At 41.9% G+C, this 24,884-nt stretch overlaps 1 protein-coding gene across 1 annotated transcript in view; it reads left to right on the top strand.

Moving 5' to 3' along the window:
• The first annotated feature begins 311 nt into the window (after positions 1-311).
• Positions 312-24,884, top strand: part of LOC132900514 (solute carrier family 45 member 4) — a 116,087-nt gene continuing 91,514 nt past the window's right edge. Inside the window, exons 1-2 of the mRNA XM_060942655.1 lie at positions 312-463; positions 10,987-11,099. Of these exons, the coding sequence (XP_060798638.1) occupies positions 11,078-11,099 (22 nt within the window). The 5' untranslated portion in view covers positions 312-463; positions 10,987-11,077. The remainder of the gene's footprint in view (positions 464-10,986; positions 11,100-24,884) is intronic.

Below are 24,884 nucleotides of genomic sequence, written 5' to 3'. Positions count from 1 at the left end.
TCATCGACCGCTGGGCTCGAACCCAGGACCTTCTTGCTGTGAGGCAACAGTGCTAACCACTGCACCACCCCGAATAGCTATTAAAACGCATTTCTATATTTAATAAAATGAGATGAATAGAATTTTGATAGCCTTTCAGGGAAAAAAAAAAGCCGCTCTGAGTCACTTCAGCTTGGTCATGTGGACAAAGCCTCAGGCGTTCTTGTCTATACCTTTAAGCTTAAACTCCGCCCATTATGCAAATACGTTTAGTTGCGTCAGCGGAAGCGGTACGTTTATTTCCGACTGATTTTCCCTTTAAAGGTGTATTAAAGTGGCTTTAAATGTAAGACGTCTCAGAGGATCCAGCCAGTGCACCAAGATAGAAAACAGCGCGCATCCAGAGACTGGAGTGAAGCCTTGTGACCGACAGAGAGACGCACTCCAGGGGACTGCGCACACTCACGCACACACGGGTTTCTGGGTGAGTGTTTTATTTGTGGTGTGGGTTTATTATTTATCCTGAGCAGCATCTCGGGTCTGTCCTTGTGACTCGACACTGGAGCAGCGGTGGGAATAAACAGCACGCTTTATCCGGCTCGGTGTGTTCATGATGGCTGTGATCCTGGACGCGCAGGAGTGATTGAAGTTGGAGATGTTTTGGATCCTGGAGGTGTTCCAGAGATGCGACCCCAGTGTAACTACAGTGTTGCAGTAACGCGGTCATGTTGCAACTCATCAAATGGTTGATTTATTGGGTATTTTGTAGTTTTATAATAACAAACTGAAAGTGAATTCTGCTTGGTTGCTCTTGTTTTGCCGCAGCTGTCAGAGGCGCACATCATGTATGCGGTACTTTTCCAAAGGGACCGCATATACACACGCGCACGCTCCATTTACAGAAATTATGTAATCGTGTTTTAATCTGAAGATGTTCAAAATGCATTCATGTCATTAATAGCCATTCAGCTCTTATTAGCTTTATTTTTATTATGATTAGGGTTTTTTTATTATTATTTGTTGTTTACTAGATTTAACTGCCACCTGCATGTGTTGCGCACAACGACATTTATATCATACCTATGTTATATTATGTTTTACTGGAAGGTTTTGGGTTCGAACCCAGTGCCTGACTGGTGCCTTTGTACAGTATGTGGAGTTTGCATATTCTCCTGTTTTCCTCCTGCGGTCCCAAGACATAATCCATCCATCCATTATCTGTTCTACAGGGTTGCAGGCAAGCTGGAGCCTATCCCAGCTGACTATGGGTGAGCGGTGGGGTACACCCTGGACAAGTCATCAGGGCTGACACATTATATAGACAAACAGCCATTCACACCTACGGTCAATTTAGAGTCACCAGTTAACCTAACCTGCATGTCTTTGGACTGTGGGGGAAACCGGAGCACCCGGAGGAAACCCACGGGGAGAACACAAGGACGCGTTATCCTAATGGGCTTCATGGGCAGCTGCCCGGGGCCTCGGAGGTAGCGAGATCCGAAAATATGAAACGATATTTTCAGAAGTTTTGATCATATTGATATTTTTGATGCATTTTGCCACCCGTAAGGAAGCCCACCTTGTCCCGTCGCATAAATCACCTGTCATTGTCAATATGATCACTGTCCACCATGTCTTCACACGTTATGCCAGCTTGAGTTCAATGATTTAATTAAATGACTTCGCTTTCCAGGAAAGTAGGAAAGTGCCCTTGTAAGTTGACCCATGGCTGTCAAACTGAATGCGCAAAGCTGTGTGCCACTGCTGTTTGGGACATTGTGTGTGAAAGGATGAAATGTTTCACATAGCCTAGCATTTTGAGATTTATTTCTGCGAAGCAAGATATTTTTCTTTATCGCTCTTTGTTTTCACAAGTTAAAAGTCGCCTGGATTCCAAAATGAAAACGAACGGTTATATACCAAATGAATGTTCTTGTTCTGAATACTAAAGAAACTGTCGTAGGCCTAGGTTATGTTCTTGACATGTTCATTGACCCACTCATTCAAAGGCTTCTTGAGGCTAAACTTTAGTTAACCAGACATGTTAACCGTGATGTCTGATGGATTTTTTCACCATGCAATTGCCTATTTCACCATTGCTTTTTCTTGATTAAATAGGTGTTGATGGATATAAAGTTTTATCGTTCAATAGTATTTCTAATTGTGCCACTTTCATTATTTAAGTTTCTGTGTCTAGTTAGACAGGCATGTCTGAGGGGGTGAATTTGCTGAGCGCAGTTGACGACAGGTGGGGGTGGGGCCTCGGGGGGGTGTCTGCCCGGGGCCTCGGCAAGGGTTAACGTGGCCCTGGGAGAACATAGAAACTTCACACAGAAAGGCCCTCGTCTTACTTATACTTGTATATGTATTAGGGACACTTATTAGATCTAGGATTAGGATTTGGGAATACTTTTGTATTTTAAATTACTTGATGTGACTTTAAAATACAAAGTTGGTCTAGTGGCTAAAGTGTTGGGTTAAGAATCAGAAGGTTTGGCGTTTGAATCCTGGTTAAGTATGAAAAGATATTTTTAAAAAATGCTAATTGGGTAGATAGGACTAGGTAGATATAGACAGAGGAAGTGAATAGACAAGTGATAAATCCCTTTTAAGAATTTATGATCTTTTGGAAATTATGAACTCCATCCATTATCTGTTGCTGCTTATCCTGTCCTACAGGGTCTCAGGCAAGCTAGAGCCAATCCCAGCTGACTACAGGTGAGAGGCGGGGTACACCCTGGACAAGTCGCTAGATCATCGCAGGGCTGTCGCATGGAGACAAACAACCATTCACACTCTCATTCACACCTACAGTCAATTTAGAGCCACCAATTAGCCTAACATGCAGGTCTTTGGACTGTGGGGGGGAAAAACGGAGCACCCAGAGGAAACCCACACAGAGATGGGGTGAACATGCAAATTCCACACATGAAGGCATCTGCTCGCTGGCCACTGGGCTCAAATCCAGGACCTTCTTGCTGTGAGGCGATGGTGCTAGCCACTACAAAACATGCAAACTTCACGCAGAAAGGCATTAACTGACCACTGTGCTCGAATCCAGGACCTTCTTGCTGTGAGGAGACAGTGCTAACCACTACACCACTGTGCTGCCCTCCAAAGACATACAGCTACTCTAAATTATCCTTAGATGTGAATGGTTGAGAGAAGGCTTCTGTAATATGTAGTGAAAGTTCATTATGTTTAACTATTAAAGCTATTTTAAGTTTGTTTCTTAAGACAACATCTTAAAAAATCCTTGTCTTAAGAAACGAACTTAAAATGGCTTTAATAGTTAGACATAATGAACTTCCAGTACATATTAAAAATGAGTTATGGAGAAGATTAACAAGGTAACATCTTAAAAAAAATCCTTGTCTTAAGAAATGAACTTAAAATAGGCTTCTGTAATAATACAGTAGAAGGCAACTGGAAACCACTTCTGTCATTCTTCCCTAGAAACTTCAGCCATCAAAGTTGTCAGAATGGACCTGCCATCAGGCAGAACACTAAAGAAGACAACACCATTTGTATTTTTCTTATCCGGGACATGGAGAACCAAAACCGTGACCCAAAGCTCTATATGTCGCTCCTGAGGAAATCAATGAATGTCATATCTTCATGTTGGCTTGAAGATATGAAGTTTATCTTCTCGTGTTGGGGGGAAAAACTCACGTTTTTCATATTAAATGCATCATAGATTTGAGTGACAGTGATGCATATACATTCACCACAAGAAGATAAACATCATATCTCTGTGCCACTGTGTAATGTTCTTTATATTATATGGGCACATCCATTTAAAAAAAAAAAAAAAAAATTTGAACTGGTTTACCATTTTGACTGTCAGCGGGAAAACACTGGGAGTGACCCCATCGGAGTGAAATATCAGGAATTATTCTATCCACATTCATTGGATATGAGCAATCGCGTGCTCTGATAGCCTAGTAGCCAACCAGCGCATATACAGTGGTACTTGAAAGTTTGTGAACCCTTTAGAATTTTCTATATTTCTGCATAAATATGACCAAAAACATCATCAGATTTTCACACAAGTCCTAAAAGTAGATAAAGAGAACCCAGTTAAACAAATGAGACAAAAATATTATACGTGGCCATTTATTTATTGAGGAAAATGATCCAATATTACATATCTGTGAGTGGCAAAAGTATGTGAACCTTTGCTTTCAGTATCTGGGATAAGGTTCTTATGCTGGAATGCAGTGTTTTCCTTTCTCCAAACATAACACTTCTCATTTAAACCAAAAAGTTCTATTTTGGTCTCATCTGTCCACAAAACATTTTTCCAATAGCCTTCTGGTTTGTCCATGTGATCTTTAGCAAACTGGCAGACGAGCAGCAATGTTCTTTTTGGAGAGCAGTGGCTTTCTCCTTGCAACCCTGCCATGAACATCATTGTTGTTCAGTGTTCTCCTGATGGTGGACTCATGAACATTAACATTAGCCAATGTGAGAGAGGCCTTCAGTTGCTTAGAAGTTACCCTGGGGTCCTTTGTGACCTTGCCGACTATTACACGCCTTGCTCTTGGAGTGATCTTTGTTGGTCAACCACTCCTGGGGAGGGTAACAATGGTCTTGAATTTCCTCCATTTGTTCACAATCTGTCTGACTGTGGATTGGTGGAGTCCAAACTCTTTAGAGATGGTTTTGTAACCTTTTCCAGCCTGATGAGCATCAACAACGCTTTTTCTGAGGTCCTCAGAAATCTCCTTTGTTCATGCCATGATACACTTCCACAAACATGTGTTGTGAAGATCAGACTTTGATAGATCCCTGTTCTTTAAATAAAACAGGGTGCCCACTCGCACCTGATTGTCATCCCATTGATTGAAAACACCTGACTCTAATTTCACCTTCAAATTAACTGCTAATCCTAGAGGTTCACATACTTTTGCCACTCACAAATATGTAATATTGGATCATTTTCCTCAATAAATAAATGGCCAAGTATAATATTTTTGTCTCCTTTGTTTAACTGGCTTCTCTTTATCTACTTTTAGGACTCGTGTGAAAATCTGATGATGTTTTAGGTCATATTTATGTAGAAATATAGAAAATTCTAAAGGGTTCACAAACTTTCAAGCACCACTGTACCTTGAGTAGAGAAAAGCAAAATGGCGGCGCATGTTGCTGAACCAGCCAAGGACGAAATAAAGACTACTCGAAAACAACCCCCCCCACCCCCCCCCCCCAAAAAAAGCAACAAAATATGGAATGAAAGTGTTTGATGGGAAGAACATACAATTCCCTCCCCCCCCCCCCCCCCCCCCCCCGAATCATTATAGCATTTTTCACAAATTGTTCTTATTTTGTTGGTTTGTTTACATTCTATGCAGAAATGATTTTGTCGGACATTTTGTATAAAGTTTTTATTTATCAAATTTGCAAAAAATGAATGCTCTGCTTCTCAAAATCCAGTTAATGTGGATAGGATAAGTTATTCCACTCGATCTTTTCGTGCCTGCACCTCGTCGGCTATCGGCTCATGTACAACTCTATTTTGTGGAATAACTGTTAAATATGTCACTCAGATCTGCAGTTTATTTCATATGCAAGAGTTGTCACACTTTAAAACAGTTAGCGTATCAAAAAGCATATCAAGTATGCATCAAAATCACATTTGTATTCATAAATTAAGGATAAAGTACTTGAATAGGTAAATCTGGTAGCTTGGACTCCACAGGTATACAGGATATAGATGGATGTTTTTTGGACCTTTTTTTGGCTTCTTTATTCTAAGTGTGATGCATGAATGGCAAAACAGCACCAGTGACCATTGAACTGTACCGTATGGTATGTCCCCATGTTTATTTGGTGCTAAAATTCAGTTGAGAATGCAATGTCAGCAAAGCAGGTTTTCAGTTAGGACATTGTGTCCTCGTTCTGTCATTAGTTCCCTGGTAGCACTTCACTTTGCCCCTGACACCAATATCCTTACCAGTGATGGGAATAACGGCGTTCCTTTTTTAGTAACGAGTAATCTAACTGACTCTAAATTGACCATAGGTGTGAGTGTGAATGGTTGTCTGTGTCTATGTGTCAGCCCTGTGATGACCTGGCGACTTGTCCAGGGTGTACCCCGCCTTTCACCCGTAGTCAGCTGGGATAGGCTCCAGCTGGCCTGCAACCCTGTAGAACAGGATAAAGCGGCTAGAGATAATGAGATGAGTAACTAATTACTTTTTACATTGTTATAACGCCGTTCCCGTTACTTACAATAAAGTACTATGCGTTACTTTATTAAAGCTGTTCTCATCTGGCACGCTGCTCGTTCAGCCTTTCTTTACTCTGCTTTAGTGTGGGGTGGGGAGATGCGAGACAACGGCATAGTAAGCCAATCAGAGTAGATTTGGACAGCATACATAGGTAGGCTCCGCCTACTGCACTACTGCGCACACTTTCAATCAGAAGACACAGCGATGGCGAGCGGTCAGCCCAGCACTGCGTTTTCACATTGGAAATACAGCCAGTACTTTTCATTACTTGAAATGAAATAAGGCAAAAATGTCTACGTGCAATGCACATTATGTCGAGGAACAAAGCATTTGTCCTCGTCAGTGGCCAGTAATTAGTAACATATATTTTTGTAGTTATTAAAATTATATTAAATTTGATGTCTTATCTCACATTATCCCACAAAAATATTAATATAGTGTAGATAACGTTATTAATTGGTTTTGTTAAGTGTCAATTTCAGTCATTAAACACATTTAACATTCACTTTTATTATGATTATACTAATTGAATTTTTTTTTTTTGGGGGGGGGGAGGGGTGTATGGAATCAATTTTGTGCCAAAATGTTCATACAATACTTTTGAAATATCACACAAAAACGACAAATCAAAATACAAAAAGTCAATTTTTTTAGACTGGCAAACAAATTCGTGTAATCGTGCAAAATATCAGTATTACTCTTCAGAAACCTTATTTTTGTTCCGCGTCTTTCTCGGTTTTGTTTGACTTAATTTATTTTGGTTGCGATTCCAGCTTTCTCATTTGTGCTCTCTGACTTTTTGCTTGCAGTTTTGGCACAAACTTCAGGTGTGGGTGGGCTGTCCAGGAATGCATTCCCATTGGCTAACTTGTGTTTGACTGACAGCTCCGCTCAGCCATTCCCCGGAGGCTGTTGCGGCCATTCCCTACTCGGATTTTGGCAGACTGTTTGATGAGTGACCGATCCATTGACGGTAAACAAGGATCGAGTGGACTTCAGTGGCGACTATGATATTGAATTAATTCAACAATATCATAGTCGCCACTGAAGTCCACTCGATCCTTGTTTACGGTCAATGGATCGGTCACTCGTCAAACAGTCTGCCAAAATCCGTGTAGGGAATGGCTGAGTGTAGCTGTCAGTCAAACACAAGTTAGCCAATGGGAATGCATTCCTGGACAGCCCACCCACACGGGAAGTTTGTGCCAAAACTGCAAGCAAAAAGTCAGGCAGTGCAAACAAGAAAGCTGGAATCGCAACCAAAATAAATTACGTCAAACAAAACTGAGAAAGACGCAGAACAAAAATAAAACGTTTCTGAAGAGTAATAGACTGATATTTTGCACGATTACATGAATAATTTGTTTGCCAGTCTAAAAAAACTGACTTTTTTTTTTTGTATTTTGATTTTCATTTTTGTTTGATATTTCAAAAGTATTGTATGAACATTTTGGCACAAAATTGATTCCATAGGGGGGTAACACAAAATGTAATGGAATAATTACTTTCCCTGGTAATTAGTTACTTTTATGACAACTGTTACTAACTCAGTTACTTTTTGGGAAAAGTAACTATAACTAATTACTTTTTGAAAGTAGCATGCCCAACACTGATCCTTACATAAATTAACAGGTTTTGATGCAATGAATGTTGAGAAAACTGCACATCAACAACTGATGTGCATGCTGTCCTGCCCAAATTGACCTGAAATGTTCAGTTTAATAATTTACCCTGAGTCCCACTATGACCCAATATCCCAGCATCACATTGTGCCAAGTCGTGTCCATAGAAGCATACTTTAGCCTTTTTGCCCTAAACTGTCCTGCTCCTCAAGAACCTCAGTGACATCTCTGAGGAGCTGCACTGCTGATTTCACCAGATGAATAGATTGGATGGAATGGGTTCACTTTGGATGGCATGGTGGTGTATTGGTTAGCACTGTCTCCTCACAGCAAGAAGGTTCTGGGTTCGAGCCCAGTGGCTGACGGGGGCCTTTGTATGGAGTTTGAATGTTCTCCGTGTATCTGTGTGGGTTTCCTCCGGGTGCTTCGGTTTCCCCCCAGTCCAAAGACATGTAGGTTAGGCTAACTCAGAGGTGGGCAAACTACGGCCCGCGGGCCACATCCGGCCCGTTGGCGTTTTTAATCCGGCCCGCGGAAGACAATCATATAAACACGATTGAGCAGATCTATAAACTATAAGCGTCAGTGTTATCACGTAGACAGGTGTTCTAGAGATCTGTCTTTCCAGTCAGTCGTATTCATGCGAGATTACATTTGCAGAGTGGTGCAGCGCGTGCCATGGAAGTCATTTTGGCGCCTGTGCCACTGATCTCGAGAACACAGGATAAAACTTTACAAGGAGTGATCCTAAAAAAAGTGGACAGTGAGTCCAGGGTGTTCAATAAAGAATGGACAACTAAATTTTTTTTTTTTGCTGAAGTCCGATCAAAGGCTGTATGCCTTATTTGCAAAGAAACCGTTGCAGTTTTAAAGGAATATAACATCAAATGGCACTTTTCCTCCAAGCATGCTAATTATGCTAACAACCAGTCAGCGCAAGCACGGATGAATACAGCTCAGCGGTTGCTGAGTGAATGTGTATTAACACTTTCTCTTTTTAAAACTATGTTGGAGCTGTAATAAGATGGTAGTCACATGTTTACAGACATAATATAAAAAGTATAACTCTTAGTAATTTTGGTTGTCATGGGTGGCTGCTGTAGTGCTGGTGTTTGGTTTTTAAGTACCGTGTGCTTTTGGGTGTCTGCTCCGCCCCTCATTTATGTCCCTGTCTGCTATTATAGGTGTATTATGAGCAGCTGACCTTGCTTCTGCTTATATCTGTTCCTGGACTTTTGCCTGTGGAGGTTATTCTGATCTATGAGTGACGTTTTGGAATATGAAAACCTGTTTGGAACCTGTGTTTTGATTTTTTGAGGACTGGAAATATTTCAGTGAGTGACTTTGAACCTGAAAACCAGTTTGGAGTTTTTTGCTTTCTTGAGCTGTTTTGTTTGATTTTGTGGGCTGGATGGATCCAGTGCCAAATCACTGAACTGCAAACATGTTGGCATGGTGTGGTACCCAAACTGTTGAACTGCAAACAGCTTGGAATGGTGTGGTACCTCTCCTACTAATGGTGGTTGGTTGTACTGGCAGGCTGGAAGTGGATGGTTAAAAAAAAAAAAACTCAGGTGTAAATCTACGAGTTCAATGAAATGTACAAAAATGATATGTACTGATATGTAATTTAGTTCAATTTAATGATATGCAATTTAGTTGTATGTATAAAATGATACAAATATACAAATACACTGGCATCCTACTCATCCTGGCAGCTCAAAGATGTAATTTAAGAATTAAGTGTGCTACTTTTCTTACTGTCGTGTGTGTGTGTGTGTGTGTGTTACTTTTCTGGATGGATCCAGTGCCAATCTATTGAACTGCAAGCATTTTTCTGCTCTGCCTTTGTTGACTGAGAACTAAAATAAATGTCAATCTGATCTGCATTTGGGTCTCTGTCAGTGAAGGCCTTACAATAACACTAAAGCTTTTCCGGTTTATGTTCGATATGTATGAATTTGGTGTTGGCCCGGCCCGCCTGGCAAATTTCAAGTCAATGTGGCCCCTGAGCCAAAAAGTTTGCCCACCCCTGGGCTAACTGGTGGCTCTAAATTGACTGTAGGTGTTAATGGTTGGTTGTTTTGTCTCTGTGTCAGCCCTGCAATAACCTGGTGACTTATTCAGACTGTACCCTGCCTCTTGCCCATAGTCAGCTGGGATAGGTTGCAGCTTGCCTGTGACCCTGTAGAACAGGATAAGTGGCTACAGGTGATGGATGGATGGAATTCCCAGTCAGAAAATACATTACATTGCCATTTGATTGAGTCCAGTATGTCTGTAGGTATGGGCTACTGAAGGTTCGACTCAATATGGAGTGATATGGGGGAGGGGAAGTCACTTGTGGTGGTGTGTAGGGTTTTTTTTTTTGTGTGCGCGCTCAGGTGGTACAGCTCACTGCTGCAATATGAATACTACATTATTTAATTAGGAGTACTTCAAATGTGCTCATGAGGTTTAAAAGTTTCAGAAGATAATCTAGAGTAATATTCATCCATCCATTCTCGATGCCAGTTATCCATTGTGAGTCATGTGAGCTGGAGCCAATCCCAGCTGACACTGGGTGAGAGGTGGGGTGGGTTACACCCTAGGCTGGTCGCCAAACTACCACTGGACAACAGAGACAAACAACCATTTGCTCTCCCGTTCACACCTATGTGCAAATTAGAGTAGCTAATCTGAATGTTTTTTTTGGACTGCGGGAGGAAACCAGAGCACCTGGAAGAAACCCATACGTGCATGAGGAGAACATGCAAACTCTGCAAAAGAGGCCCCAGTCAACTGGCTGGTTTGAACCCAGATCCTGCTTGCTGTGAGGTGACCATGCTAACCACAGTGCCACTTGTTGAAAAATGGTTTTCAGGATTTTAAAGCAGAAGTATGTGGTGCTGAAAAAAGGGTTCTCACTGCTGAATCATGTGAAGGAAATATCCCAAGGTCCTCATTTGCTGTTTTTGTCTACGCAGCATTGAAATCAGATGTAAATCAGCCCTGTATAGAAGAGGGTGATGTAAAGCAGGAAGGACAGAGTGCATTGTCACGTGCTGTTTTGCTCCCAAGTTCTTGGAATACCTGTGGTCTTGTGTATCAGCTGTTTGCTATGTTTTCCAGAGCTACATGTTGACTGCTGTCATTTTGTTTGACCTTCCTAGCTGCCCAAACTGCTGCTTAGCTGGCACAGAGCTGACTACAGTGCAGAGCCACTTGTGTAAAAGAACTGCTGCGTGCAAGCACGGGAGATTTATGAAGCTTTCAAGGCCTTTTGGTGAGTCATCCAAGCCCTGCTCTGGCTGCTGGGAAATGAGTCTGACTAGTTTATGTACTAAACCCTCAAGTGCACAGCTTTTTTTTTTTTAAGTTGATGTTTACTAATTTTCTAAAGTGAAAGTTATTTTCGAGATGTTTTCTGAGAAGAAGGCTGCATTAGTTCCTGTATTTGTCATTGTTATTGATTGCTCAGTATTTGCTGACTCAGCTGAGCCATGCACATGACTGCTGAGAGAGCAATGATGTAAACCAAAGGGAACCAAAACTCCAGATGTCTGAACTCCTTTTTCTCCTTTATTAGAAGTACTGCACACTTGAATGTGTTTGAGCTGTGAACGAATGACTACTGCAATTTAAACACCTCAATGCTGGTATTAATATGAAGAAAAAATCACAAAAATCAGAATTTTGTGGATTGAAAACGGCTTAAATCGCCATCTAGTGGTTAAAATCTTCCTGAACCATGTGGTAATTAGGAGTCAGCCACTTGGTAAGTCATGAAATAAAGAAGGGGGGGAGAGAAAGTTAATGCCCTCTAACCAGATTTGGGCAGCACATCTTCCCGAGACTCTTCAGTGGGAGTCTAAGAAACTCTGCTCACTGTCAAATGAAGCCATGGCTTAATGGTTAGAGAAGCAGCTTTGGGACCAAAAGGTTGCTGGTTTGATGCCCTGGTCTAGCAAGAATGGCTGAAGTGCCCTTGAGCAAGGAACCTAACACCCACCCACCCCCAAACTGCTCTCCAGGCTGCTCTGGATAAGGGCGTCTGCTAAATGCCATTAACGTAAGGTCCCTCCGACTGACATACACACTTTTTTTTATTTTTTTGGACAATCACTGCTTCTTTAACAGTTAATATTGATTTATAAAGACGGCATAAGATCTAAAATGTCGTTCTATCTAAAAGAATGTAAATGTCTCAAACGTTTTCATGAGTGTTTTTATTACTCATGAGCTGAGAAGCTCCGCGCAAGCCAATTTGAGTCTCAGTATTAGTTAATTGTCAAAAGCTATAATTAATTTAACCACTGGATTTCTGTCTATGGAGATCACATGCAATAATCACAAGTGTGTGTATAATCATCATAAATGGGCAGCGCCATCATCCATACTAGACCAGACAGAAATACAGGGTTAGTCAAAATTATGTTGGCACTTAAATGGTAGAAACCATTTATTCACAAAACATACGTGCAAGATGATTTACAGGACAGTCTCAACCTGTTCGAGCAACGGTACCATTTAAAGCCCAGACACACATTTCAGTCATGGCACACCACACATTCAGGAGAAAAATAATCCATTAGTGTTAACGTAATTTTGACTAACCCTGTATTTCACTGCACAAATAGAACCATGTATCATTTATCGTCACTAAAAGGAAAATTAAACCCTTCAACTCCTGCATTATCCACTTGAAGTGATGAAATGAACGTTTTAACCAAAACTAAAATTCATATCACTCTGAATTGAACACTGAACCCAAAATCCAAGTGAAGTGAAGTAAAGGATAAGAAAGAAAAAAGGGGGTACTTGATTAGAAAAGTTTTTACAACCAAAATTCCAAAAAGGTTGGGATGTGGTGTAAAATGTAAATAAAACAGAACGTGGTGATTGGCAAATCACAAACCCTAGATTTCTTTGAAAGTACTACAAACGCATCAAATGTTGAAATTGTGTGGGGTTTTTTTTTTTCTTTTGAAAAAATTATGCTCACTTTGAATTTGTCTGCAACATGTTTCAAAAAAAGTTGAGACAGGGGCATGTTTACCACTGTGTTGCATCACCTCTACTTTTAACAACATTCTGTAAATGTTAGTGAACTGAGGAGACCAATTACTGTAGTTTTGAAAAATAAATGTTGTCCCATTCTTGCCTGATTAGGATTTCTGCTGCTCAACAGTTCAGGGTCTCCTTTGTCATATTTTGTGCTTCATAATGCACCAAATGGTTTCAATGGGAGAAAGGTCAGGACTGCAAGCAGGCCAGTTTAGCACCTGGACTCTCTTACTATGCAGCCATGCAGTTGTAACACATGTAGAATGCAGTTTGGCATTGTCTTGTTGAAGACGTCGTCTGGATGGCAGCATCTCATCTCATTATCTCTAGCCGCTTTATCCTTCTACAGGGTCGCAGGCAAGCTGGAGCCTATCCCAGCTGACTATGGGCGAAAGGCGGGGTACACCCTGGACAAGTCACCAGGTGGATGGCAGCATGTTGCTCCAAAACTTGTATATATGGTGGTATACAAAAGTTTGGGCACCCCTAGTCAAAATTGCCATTACTGTGAACAGTTAAGCAAGTTGAAGATGAAATGATCTCCAAAAGGCATAAAGTTAAAGATGACTCATTCCCTTTATATTTTAAGCAAAAACTATTGTTTTCGGGGCGGCACGGTGGTGTAGTGGTTAGCGCTGTCGCCTCACAGCAAGAAGGTCCTGGGTTCGAGCCCCGGGGCTGGCGAGGGCCTTTCTGTGTGGAGTTTGCATGTTCTCCCCGTGTCCGCGTGGGTTTCCTCCGGGTGCTCCGGTTTCCCCCACAGTCCAAAGACATGCAGGTTAGGTTAACTGGTGACTCTAAATTGACCGTAGGTGTGAATGTGAGTGTGAATGGTTGTCTGTGTCTATGTGTCAGCCCTGTGATGAGCTGGCGACTTGTCCAGGGTGTACCCCGCCTTTCGCCCATAGTCAGCTGGGATAGGCTCCAGCTTGCCTGCGACCCTGTAGAAGGATAAAGCGGCTAGAGATAATGAGATGAGATGAGACTATTGTTTTCATCTTCTTTTTCAAAATGACAAAGGAAAAGGTCCCGAAGCAAAAGTTTGGGCACCTTGCATGGTTAGTACCTAGTAACACCTCCTTTGGCAAGTACCACAGCTTGTAAACTTTTTTTTTTTTTTTGTAGCCAGCTAATAATCTTTCAATTCTTGCCTGGGGGATTTTCACACGTTTTGTCCTTGCAAAAGGCTTCCAGTTCTACAAGTTTCCTGGGCTGTCTTGCATGCACTGCTCTTTTGAGATCTATCCACAGATTTTCAATGATGTTTAGGTCAGGGGACTGTGAGGGCCAGGGCAAAACCTTCAGCTTGTGCCTCTTGATGTATTCCATTGTAGATTTTGAGGTGTGTTTTGGATCATCGTCTTATTGTAGGACGCATCCTCTTTTTAACTTCAACTTTTTTACAGATGGTGTGATGTTTGCTTCCAGAATTTGCTGGTATTTATTTGAATCCATGCTTCCCTTGACCAATGAAATGTGCCCTGTGCTACTGGCTGCAACACAACCCCAAAGCATGATTGATCCACATCCATGCTTCAGAGTTAGAGAGTGATTCTTTTCCTGGAATTTGGCACCCTTTTTTTTTTTTCTCCAAACATACCTTTGCACATTGTGGCCAAAAAGTTCTATTTTGAGTTCATCAGTCCACAGGACTTGTTTCCAAAATGCATCAGGCTTATTTAGATGTTCATTTGCAAACTTCAGATGCTGAATTTTGTGGCTAGGATGCAGGAAAGGTTTTCTTCTGATGACTCTCCCATGAAGGTCATATTTGTTCAGGTGTCGCTGCATAGTAGAACAGTGCACCACCACTCCAGGGTCTGCTAAATCTTTCTGAAGGTCTTTTGCAGTCAAACAGGGGCTTTTATTTGCCTTTCTAGCAATCCAACGAGCAGTTCTTTCAGAAAGTTTTCTTCATCTTCCAGACCTCGCCTTGATCTCCACTGTTTCTGTTGACTGCCATTTCTTAACATTACAATTTGAGGAACCAGGTACCTGAAAACACTTTGCTATGTTCTTGTAGCCTTCTCCTGCTTTGTGAGCATCAATTGTTTTATTATTCAGAATGCAAGGGAGTTGCTTAGGAGCCCATGGCTGTTGATTTTAAGGACAAGTTTGAGGAGTCAGAGAATTTATACAGCTTTGAAATCTGCATCATCTGACCTTTCCTAATGACGAATTTGAACAAGCCACAGCTCAATAAGCTAATTAAGGTCTGGAACCTTGGTAAAAGTTACCTGAGAACTCCAATGTATTGGGGTGCCCAAACTTTCACACAGTGCTCATTTTTCTTTTTTTCACTCTCCAATTGTACAAAACAAAAATATAATACACAAATCTTGCAGAAAACGCTGAAAAGAAATGCGTCGTCTTTACCTTTTGGTGATCAGTTCATCTTCTGCTCACTTAACTAGTCACAGTAACAGACAATTTCAGTAAGGGTGCCCAAACTTTTGCATGCCACTGGATTTGTTAATAATGAGCAATAATTAGCATTTGTTGTATGATTTTTAGTGCTTTTACTTCTAGTGAACTAACTATTCATTGAGAAGCTACAAATAAATGTTATTGACCAGTCCATCCTCTGAACAGGACATTACACACCCAAGCTGACAAGTTTATATAAAAAAAACCCTACTGTGATTCATCTCCTCTCATTATCTGTAGCCGCTTTATCCTGTTCTACAGGGTCGCAGGCGAGCTGGAGCCTATCCCAGCTGACTACGGGTGAGAGGCAGGGTACACCCTGGACAAGTCGCCAAGTCATCACAGGGCTGGCACATAGACACAGACAACCATTCACACTCACATTCACACCTACGCTCAATTTAGTCACCAGTTAACCTAACCTGCATGTCTTTGGACTGTGGGGGAAACCGGAGCACCTGGAGGAAACACACGAGGAGAACATGCAAACTCCGCACAGAAAGGCCCTCGCCGGCCACGGGGCTCGAACCCCTTGCTGTGAGGCGACAGCGCTAACCACTATGCCACCGTGCCGCCCCCTACTGTGATTTCTGTGCATTATTTTGACTGTAGGGTCATGATTTCAGATGGGCCATCAAGCCTGTAATGTCTGCTGGTGAGACGTGGTTTTAAGGCAAAGTTCTTGGCATTTTACGACCCTTAACAACAAACAATAAAACCTTTTAACTGGATCTTGTAATGGGCACTGACCCAATGCAAGAACGATAATCTGTGTTGTGCTTGAGTTGTGGTTTTTTTTTTGTTTTTGTTTTGTTTTTTGAAGGGAATCAGTCAGAAGAAATTTAAATCCAGTGTATTTCTCTCTCACCCCAAATGTTGTCAGTTAGCCAAGACATGTTTAGTGTCTGATTAGTTGCTGCTTTTTCGCTACAGTAGCTTCAAAAGTAATGGACATCCATCTTGCCCAAAAACTTTTTCTTTGGAAATATTTTCATCACATTCACTTCAGTTCTTCAATTTCTGATGAGGTTTAGGGGACAGTGTGACTTGCTGCAATCTAAAACCATGAACAAAACATAGCTATGTAAATATTTGCCTCGTATTTTCACTCACGAGGCCTCATCTCCCAAAGCTGGAAAGTGGAAGTTACGCAAATGATGACGGCATTATGTTTAGAACTCAAATTTGTCAATATGAAAAACAAGTCATTCTACTTTGCAATATTTTGTTAATTTCCATAGCTTAGCTGAGGCAAGCTTTTGGATTATCAGTATTTGCTTCACAGCTCCAGTGCAGAACCTAATAAGCAAGTTTCAGACATTAGTCCCTATGTCATGGCTGATTGCTGAGTACACAGCAGTTTAAAAGATCTCAATTTACCTATGACCTTCTGTCACTCGAGACTTTTTGCTGCACCCGTGCGTCTCTCCTATATAAAGTGGTAAAGTTTTTCTCAATATAACACCTTTTTTTTTTTTTAAATGGCTCTTTTGTAAAGTGTCTTGATAAAACAGTTTGTTTGGATGAGTGCAGAGAGACTCTCATCCTTTACTAACTACAAGTCTCATTAAAAAGCATCTGAAAAAGTAATCTACTTTGTCATTCCACCTAAAACATCTCTGTCCTCAGCACCCATATTTCATCTTGTACAGGACAGGGACGACAACCCCCCACCCCCACCCCGAGACTCTGACCAGCCTGATCTCGGTGTTTTTTTTTTTTTTTTTTTGGCGTCAGGAAACTGGAAAGCGTTTCAGGATATATAAATTTATGATTTTTTTAATCAGTATGCTTTTCCATTAAGAGTGTAAAGTTAATGGGAGTCTTAAAGGTTATTCCCACCCCCTTTGTGCTGGGTATATTTTTCAAATATAGTCATCTATTTAAAGGTCCCATGGCATGAAATTTTCACTTCTGAGGTTTTTTAACGTTAAAATGAGTTCCTCTGACCTTCTTAAGTCACCCCAGTGGCTAGAAATTTCATAATGTGTAAACCAAACTATGCCCAACATTTGAGAATGGCGCATCAAAACGGTGCATTGATTAAACTCTTCCCTTTACTACATCAGCAAGGGAGATGATCCCCACGCCCCCCCCCCCCCCCCCCCCCCGATTCCCACCCACTGTATGAATTGCTTGCCCAGTTGTAGTGAGAAGACCATAGAGGACACAACATGGCATCACCTAAGCGAGCGAAACATGAAAATTGCGCTGTACATGGATGTGACAACACAGAAAAGAGTCTGTTTTTACTGTCAACGGGAGAGCCCCTGAAGACGCAGTGGCTTAATTTTATTTACTCCAATAATACGCCGTCGAGTCTACCTAAGACAGTGTATGTTTGTCGGAAGCATTTTCCTGAGGAATGTTTCCACAACTTGGGACAGTACAGGGCAGGTTTTGCACATCAACTGTCACTGAAGCCTGGGTCCGTACCAAGCATCCCTGCCGCATCAGCCACAAACACCGAACAAGTAAGTGTATAACTGTTAAGTCGTTTTGCCGTGTTTTAAAATCGGTGCCACGTTAGCCTTGCAATGGCTACATTAGCTGTGCAGCTAACCGCTTCCTGCAGTTAGCCAGGTACTCTGTGCTACAAAACCAAAAAGCATGCAGCATGCTCTGTTATAATAGCCAATCAAAACAGTTTTTACAAAGACACCCACATTCTTTTTTTTTTAAGTCACTCGTTCATTTTATTTGTTTTGTTCAGTAAAAACCCAAACATTTGTCGAGTTTATTTTATTTCCTCGCGTCGCACCTTAATGATGTCAGTGCGCGGTATTTTTTTTCCCTTCGCGGTTTGTTCCTTCTCTCTCGCCATAGTAAGACACCCACATCCGCTTGTTCTGACCCACTGGAGGTAGCGTCACAGTGCTGTTAGCCAATCAAAGGTAACATGTTTTACATGTCATGAATATTAATGATAAGACCCGCCCCCACCCTCTACCCTTCCCCGCCTCCTGCTTCTCATTAGCAAAACGACGCACTGGGAAAAGCGCTGAAATGGGGCTTTCTCCCAGGAGGCTATATCTACGTGCCGAGGGTTCATTTCGAGAAAGGCTGCGGATATAACATCCGGAAACCTCCACGAGCCCATTTAAAGCATCAACAAACCACCATGTCATGGGTCCTTTAATAAAAAAACTTATTGGATTTTTTTTTTTTTTAATTAATAAACCCACTACCACCCCTTTTCTTCAGAGGACAAGAAGTAATATTATAAAATTAAATTTGTGTTAAAGACCCAAAGGGGGGGGCGCCACGGTGATGTTGTGGTTAGCGCTATCTCCTCACAGCAAGAAGGTCCGGGTTCCAGCCCCGTGGCCGGCGAGGGCCTTTCTGTGCAGAGTTTGCATGTTCTCCCTGTGTCCGTGTGGGTTTCCCCCACAGTCCAAAGACATGCAGGTTAGGTTAACTGGTGACTCTAAGCCCATGTTTACATTAGACCGTATCAGCAGATCATCAGATTAACATTTTTAAAACGATTAGTGTGCACACAGCAACACCAATACACGATTTGCGTGCACACAGCAACACCAATACACGGATACGCTCGGCTCCGCAGGCATCCTGCACTCCAAATCACTCCGCCCTGAACAGCGAGTGCCCTCTGGAGGGTGCGCACTCCAGCCTTGCGCAGCTCACAGAGCACGCGAGTGAAGTGCACAAGCTGTGATTCGGGGCTGAGCCGCTGTGTGTGTGATCCCAGCGCATATCACTTACCACTTGCAAGTGGAAGGATGGCAAGCCTAAAGACAATCATAACTACACAATGGGCAGTATTTGCATCAGTATTTGCAGTATTTTCATACTTTTATACTCTTTAATGAAAGGTGATACAAGGCGGAAGTCCGCGCCGTTTTTCAGCAGTCGCGTCACATGACCAACGCCAGCGAATCAGGAAGGTGGATGTCACAGTGACGTTGTCCAATGACGACGCCAGCTAGAGCTCAGCACAGCGTATCCGCGTATTCTCAATGTTTACACAGCACTGGAGCTGACACGATCTGGATTGAATACGTGGACCCTGGCGGATTCCCGTTTCCCAGCATTTCCAGGCGGTTTAATGTAAACGGACAGTGCATCCGCGAAGAAAACGAGACAGATACGGTCTAATGTAAACTTGGCCTAAATTGACCGTAGGTGTGAATGTGAATGGTTGTCTGTGTCAGCCCTGTGATGACTTGGCGACTTGTCCAGGGTGTACCCCGCCTCTCACCCGTAGTCAGCTGGGATAGGCTCCAGCTTGCCTGCGACCCTGTGGAACAGGATAAAGCGGCTAGAGATAATGAGATGAATGAGACCCTAAAGGGGGACAATTAAAGGATAAGGGGGGGGGGGGGGAATGCATAATAAGAAATTACAACCCCAGTTCCAAAAATGTTGGGATGCTGAGTAAAATGTAAATAACAGAATGCAAGGAGTTGCAAATCGTGGAAATGCTATATTTCGTTGAAAGTAGTACACCAATATCCAGTGTTTGAATTATTTTATTTTTTTTAAACATAAGACAACTTTTCTAGGGCGGCACGGTGGTGTAGTGGTTAGCGCTGTCGCCTCACAGCAAGAAGGTCCTGGGTTCGAGCCCCGTGGCCGGCGAGGGCCTTTCTGTGCGGAGTTTGCATGTTCTCCCCGTGTCCGCATGGGTTTCCTCCGGGTGCTCCGGTTTCACCCACAGTCCAAAGACATGCAGGTTAGGTTAACTGGTGAGACTAAATTGACCGTAGGTGTGAATGTGAATGGGTGTCTGTGTCAGCCCTGTGATGACCTGGCGACTTGTCTAGGGTGTACCCCGCCTTTCGCCCGTAGTCAGCTGGGATAGGCTCCAGCTTGCCTGCAACCCTGTAGAAGGATAAAGCGGCTAGAGATAATGAGATGAGACAACTTTTTTCTAGTCTTTTGTTGCCCATGTCACTTTTTTTGAGAGACGTTGCTGGCATTTTAATTAAAAATGAGCATTTTGCAAAAAATAAAAAATAAAATCTCCAATTTCCCTTCGGTCTTTGTGGCGACACTCATTGGCATAATGTATTCCCTGGCCCTTTACCCTAACGTTAACATCATAACTAAATGCCTAATTCTAACCTTAATCCTAAAACGAAGTACCTTTGAAGAAGTGAGGACCAAGCAAAATGTCCCAACTCTGTTGGTTTTAAAAACATGTTCTGATGTTCAATTTGTAGCGCGTGCACATCTCCACCTCCCCCCCCCCCCCTTAAATTTCAAAAGAGAAAGATGGTGGTAGGAAATGACTATGTATATAAAGTGACAACAGGAACTTTGTTTATTTTTCAGTTACTTCCAGTTCCACAACTTTTTTTTTTAATCATAACTGTAAGTGGAATATTTTTTTAAAGGAATTTTCATTTACTATAGTAGAATTAAAACTAGGCGGCACGGTGGTGTAGTGGTTAGCACTGTCGCCTCACAGCAAGAAGGTCCGGGTTCGACCCCCGTGGACGGCGAGGGCCTTTCTGTGTGGAGTTTGCATGTTCTCCCCATGTCCGTGTGGGTTTCCTCCGGGTGTTCCGGTTTCTCCCACAGTCCAAGGACATGCAGGTTCGGTTAACTGGTGACACTAAATCGACCATAGGTGTGAATGTGAGTGTGAATGGTTGTCTGTGTCAGCCCTGTGATGACTTGGCGACTTGTCCAGGGTGTACCCCGCCTTTCGCCTGTAGTCAGCTGGGATAGGCTCCAGCTTGCCTGCGACCCTGTAGGACAGGATAAAGCAGCTAGAGACAATGAGATGAGAATTAAAACTACTTGGGGCATGCTGTTGGGGCAAATTAACTTCAATGTGAGAACAGTAACTTCACATTTGGCCACCTCACAACACCTAATCACTGATTATTTTCCAATAATGGCATACCCCCATTTATTGTAGTTATTAAAATTTCAGTTCTCTGAGGCAGTACAAGTGTTTGAGCTTGATGTTACTGTTTACAACTTGACTGTTGCAGCCTTTTTGACTGACTGACCTCGTGTAGATGTGTCCCTAGTTTGTAGAATAAGCCTGAAGACAACTTCATAGTATTGCTATGCATGAGCTACCATTTACATAAGCATTCAAGTGCCACATATCAATTGGGATCAGAAGTGGGTTGATTGACTGACTGCACATGCTCTCTTGATCGTAATGAACAGAACACACTACCTCCAGATCAAGTAATAAGGCCTGCATCTTAATGATGGTGCTTTTGAGCTGCTTTTTACAGTGCATCACCCTCAGCTGACCTGTACTGTATTTTGATACTGGATGAGGTGCGTGGGAGATCCCTGAGGTGTTTTTCGATGGGAAAGGAACAGTTGATGCGGCTTATCTTCCCAGCCCTAATCCCTGTTAGCACAAGGTCATTGTTTCCCTGCAGTTTTATTTCAAGGATTGTAACAAACCTGCTCAAGAAAATGTTCTCAAATTATGGTCTTATCAGTCCAAAATTCACCTTGTCTTACACCTTTCTTTGTTTCCTTTCCAGTGTGTGAAATCAAGTTGGGTGGGTGGGTTTGGTGTGGGGTTTTTTTTTTTTTTTAAATAAATGTCTGTAAATTGTCATTGTTTTGTGCTCAGAGAGAGACGTGTGCATTATTTATAATTGTCAAGCGTCTAGGTCTTAAGTGTAGGTGTAATTAATGATTTTGTGTATTTAGGATTGGATAAGTGATCAATCTTTAATTACATGAAATCAGTCTCATTAAATTTGAAGGTTAATAATTAAAATGAATCAATCCTATTGAATTGTTTAATTTGACTCATTTTAATTGAATCATACCATAGAATCAGTCTCATTTGAATTGTTTGAAGTGAATCACTCAGGTGAATCATTTAGTGAATCGTTCAATGAATCATTTAGTGAATCATACCATTGATCCTGGATAAATTACCAAACAGCTAAATTATGGTATCATTATTGATCACTTACCATATTACATAAATTGTCTACACCTTTCCTTGAATTCTTTGCGATTGGGCAACTTCAAAGTATCGAAACAGCAGATGAATACACACAGCTTTGATAAATGAATTTATTATACAAAGATCAAAAATGGATAATCAGTTGGAATATATACAGTGAGGTGTGTGTGTGTGTGTGTGTGTGTGTGTGTGTGTGTGTGTGTGAGTGAGTGAGGGAGAGAGACACCTTGGGTCTCTCTTGAGAGGGTTGGCTCTTGTGGCTAACTCCACGTGTTTGTGGGGGAGGTGAAGTTTGGAATGTTATTCGTGGAAGGACGAGCCAGGGTGTGTGGAATGTATATCAAGCCTGGTCAGGCCTGCTGGGCATGTGTTTTCTAAGTAACAAAGGAATTCCACACTCGTAACATTATCAAACTCACTGAAATCTTAAGGTCAAAATGTATGTTAAGGAGATTGAGGATATTAGTAAAAGAATAAGAGAGAGAGAGAGACATGCACAAACTTATGGATTAACCAATTTTAAATCAACAAACAAATGATAGAGAACCAAAATTCAGTGTATACACTTCATTTAACTTCATATAACTTCACATTAAGTGAATAACTAATTCCTAAGACTTAAACTTCTGTTTGCCCAATGCCTGTTCTTACTGCAAAAAGTCTCGTCTTCTGTAGGAAGGAGAGTCTGTCTCTGTAGAGTAGGCAGGCTGAGGAGGTTGTTTGGAAGCGCTTCAGTGGAGGAGAGAGAGATTGCTCTGAAGTTTTCTTTGAAGATCTTTGTAGCTCGTGAGAAGAAAGTTCTGATCAGACAGGGTTAGGACGGTCCAGCCGCTCCCAACACCAATAAACTGCCTATTTGGTTGCAGTCTAGTACGTACTGAAAGAATAACTGAAAAAAAGGTTTATAACTCGAGTTAAAGCGCGCGCGTTTCCGGAGTCCACTGTGATCAAGGGTGGACAGAAGGAGGAGAACGTTCTAAAACGTGTCTCTTGCAAGAAAGAGTCATGGTTTCGGACGGTCCGATGGTGAGCGTTCCTCTATGGTCTGTTCTCCGCTGAGTTCAGACACCAGAGACACAAAATGGTGTATTCCAAGCACTTTTGAATCTCATGGAGGTGATGTAAGTGATCCTGCCCAGGCGTGACGTAGGTCAACGCGGAAGTTGGCTGGGAGTTGTAGTTCTTAGACACAAGATGGCGCATGGTACCTACATAAGTTAACTTAACTCGCTGACCTGGTGAAAAATTGGCAAGTCCAAGAATAGCATTAGTGTGAGGGATGTGCGGCTAGTGAACATCCTAGAGCTTGACGTTCTCTGGCGAGTGTTTATTTTGTAAAGATTTGGGCATCTTCTATCTGCCCTTGACAAGCTTGATGTCATAACTAGCTTCATGTGGAGTTGTTTTGTTAGTACAACTGAATGGATTTATTGTTGGGCAAAGAAATTGTGGTAGTGTGTCGTCGTCTCCCCCCGGCATAGAAGTTTGAAGCAGAAAATAACTTGTTTTACTGCCGTTCATTTGTTTTTAATTCTTGTTAGGCAGAAGGATTTTCCTTATGCTCCAACAGGACACGGAGCACCTGTTTGCCCTGCCATCCATCTCATGCATGCATGAGCCTCTATTTGACATTCAACCTTGATTAAAAAATGAAATATGGATGACTCTTGCACTTCACGCTACATGTTGCCAGGTCTGGCCAGATGCTTTCTGCTGCTTGATTTTCAAATTGGAGTTTGCTTTAATGGGCTTCCCCAAACTCCTTCGGCCTCACAGTCTGAAGTCGTCATCACAGCAAAACTGTTTGTATGAAGTGTCCAGAGCTGCCATCTTAATACATCTTTAGACTGTCTATATGGGGCCATCATCCACAAGAGTGATGCAGTGAGAACCTCAGCCAGAAGTAGGGCGTCAGGATGGATTATACAGGTCCGGAAAGCAGGAGAGGTGTTTCAGGAGCAGAGTTGGGCACGCTGCTTTCAAAAAGTAATTATAGTTACTAGTTACTTTTCCCAAAAAAGTAACGGAGTTAGTAATGGAGTTACTTTGTCATAAAAGTAACTAATTACCAGGGAAAGTAATTATTCCATTACATTTTGTTATCCCCCCCCCCCCCAAAAAAAAAAAATCAAATTCAATTAGTGTAATCATAATAAAAGTGAATGTTAAATGTGTTTAATGACTGAAATTGACACTTAACAGAACCAATTAATAACGTTATCTACACTATATTAATATTTTTGTGGGATAATGTGAGAAGACATCGATCAAATTTAATATATTTTTGTAGTTATTAAAATTGTTACTAATTACTGGCCACTGACTAGGACAAATGCTTTGTTCCTCAACATAATGTGCATTGAACATAGACATTTTGGCCTTTTATTTCAAGTAATGAAAAGTACTGGCTGTATTTCCAATGTGAAAACGCAGTGTTGGGCTGGCCGCTCGCCATCGCTGTGTCTTCTGATTGAAAGTGTGTGCAGTAGGTGGAGCCTACCTACGTATGCTGTCCAAATCTACTCTGATTGGCTTACTATGCCATTGTCTCGCATCTCCCCGCCCCACACTAAAGCAAAGGAAAGAAAGGCTGAACGAGCAGTGTGCCAGATGAGAACAGCTTTAATAAAGTAACGCATATTTTATTGTAAGTAACGG

Source organism: Neoarius graeffei, chromosome 16 (genome assembly GCF_027579695.1).
Source record: "Neoarius graeffei isolate fNeoGra1 chromosome 16, fNeoGra1.pri, whole genome shotgun sequence".
NCBI classification, from domain to species: Eukaryota; Metazoa; Chordata; class Actinopteri; order Siluriformes; family Ariidae; genus Neoarius; species Neoarius graeffei.
The sequence above is the reverse complement of the archived record's forward strand: the minus strand, read 5'-3'. Positions and strand labels throughout refer to the sequence as shown.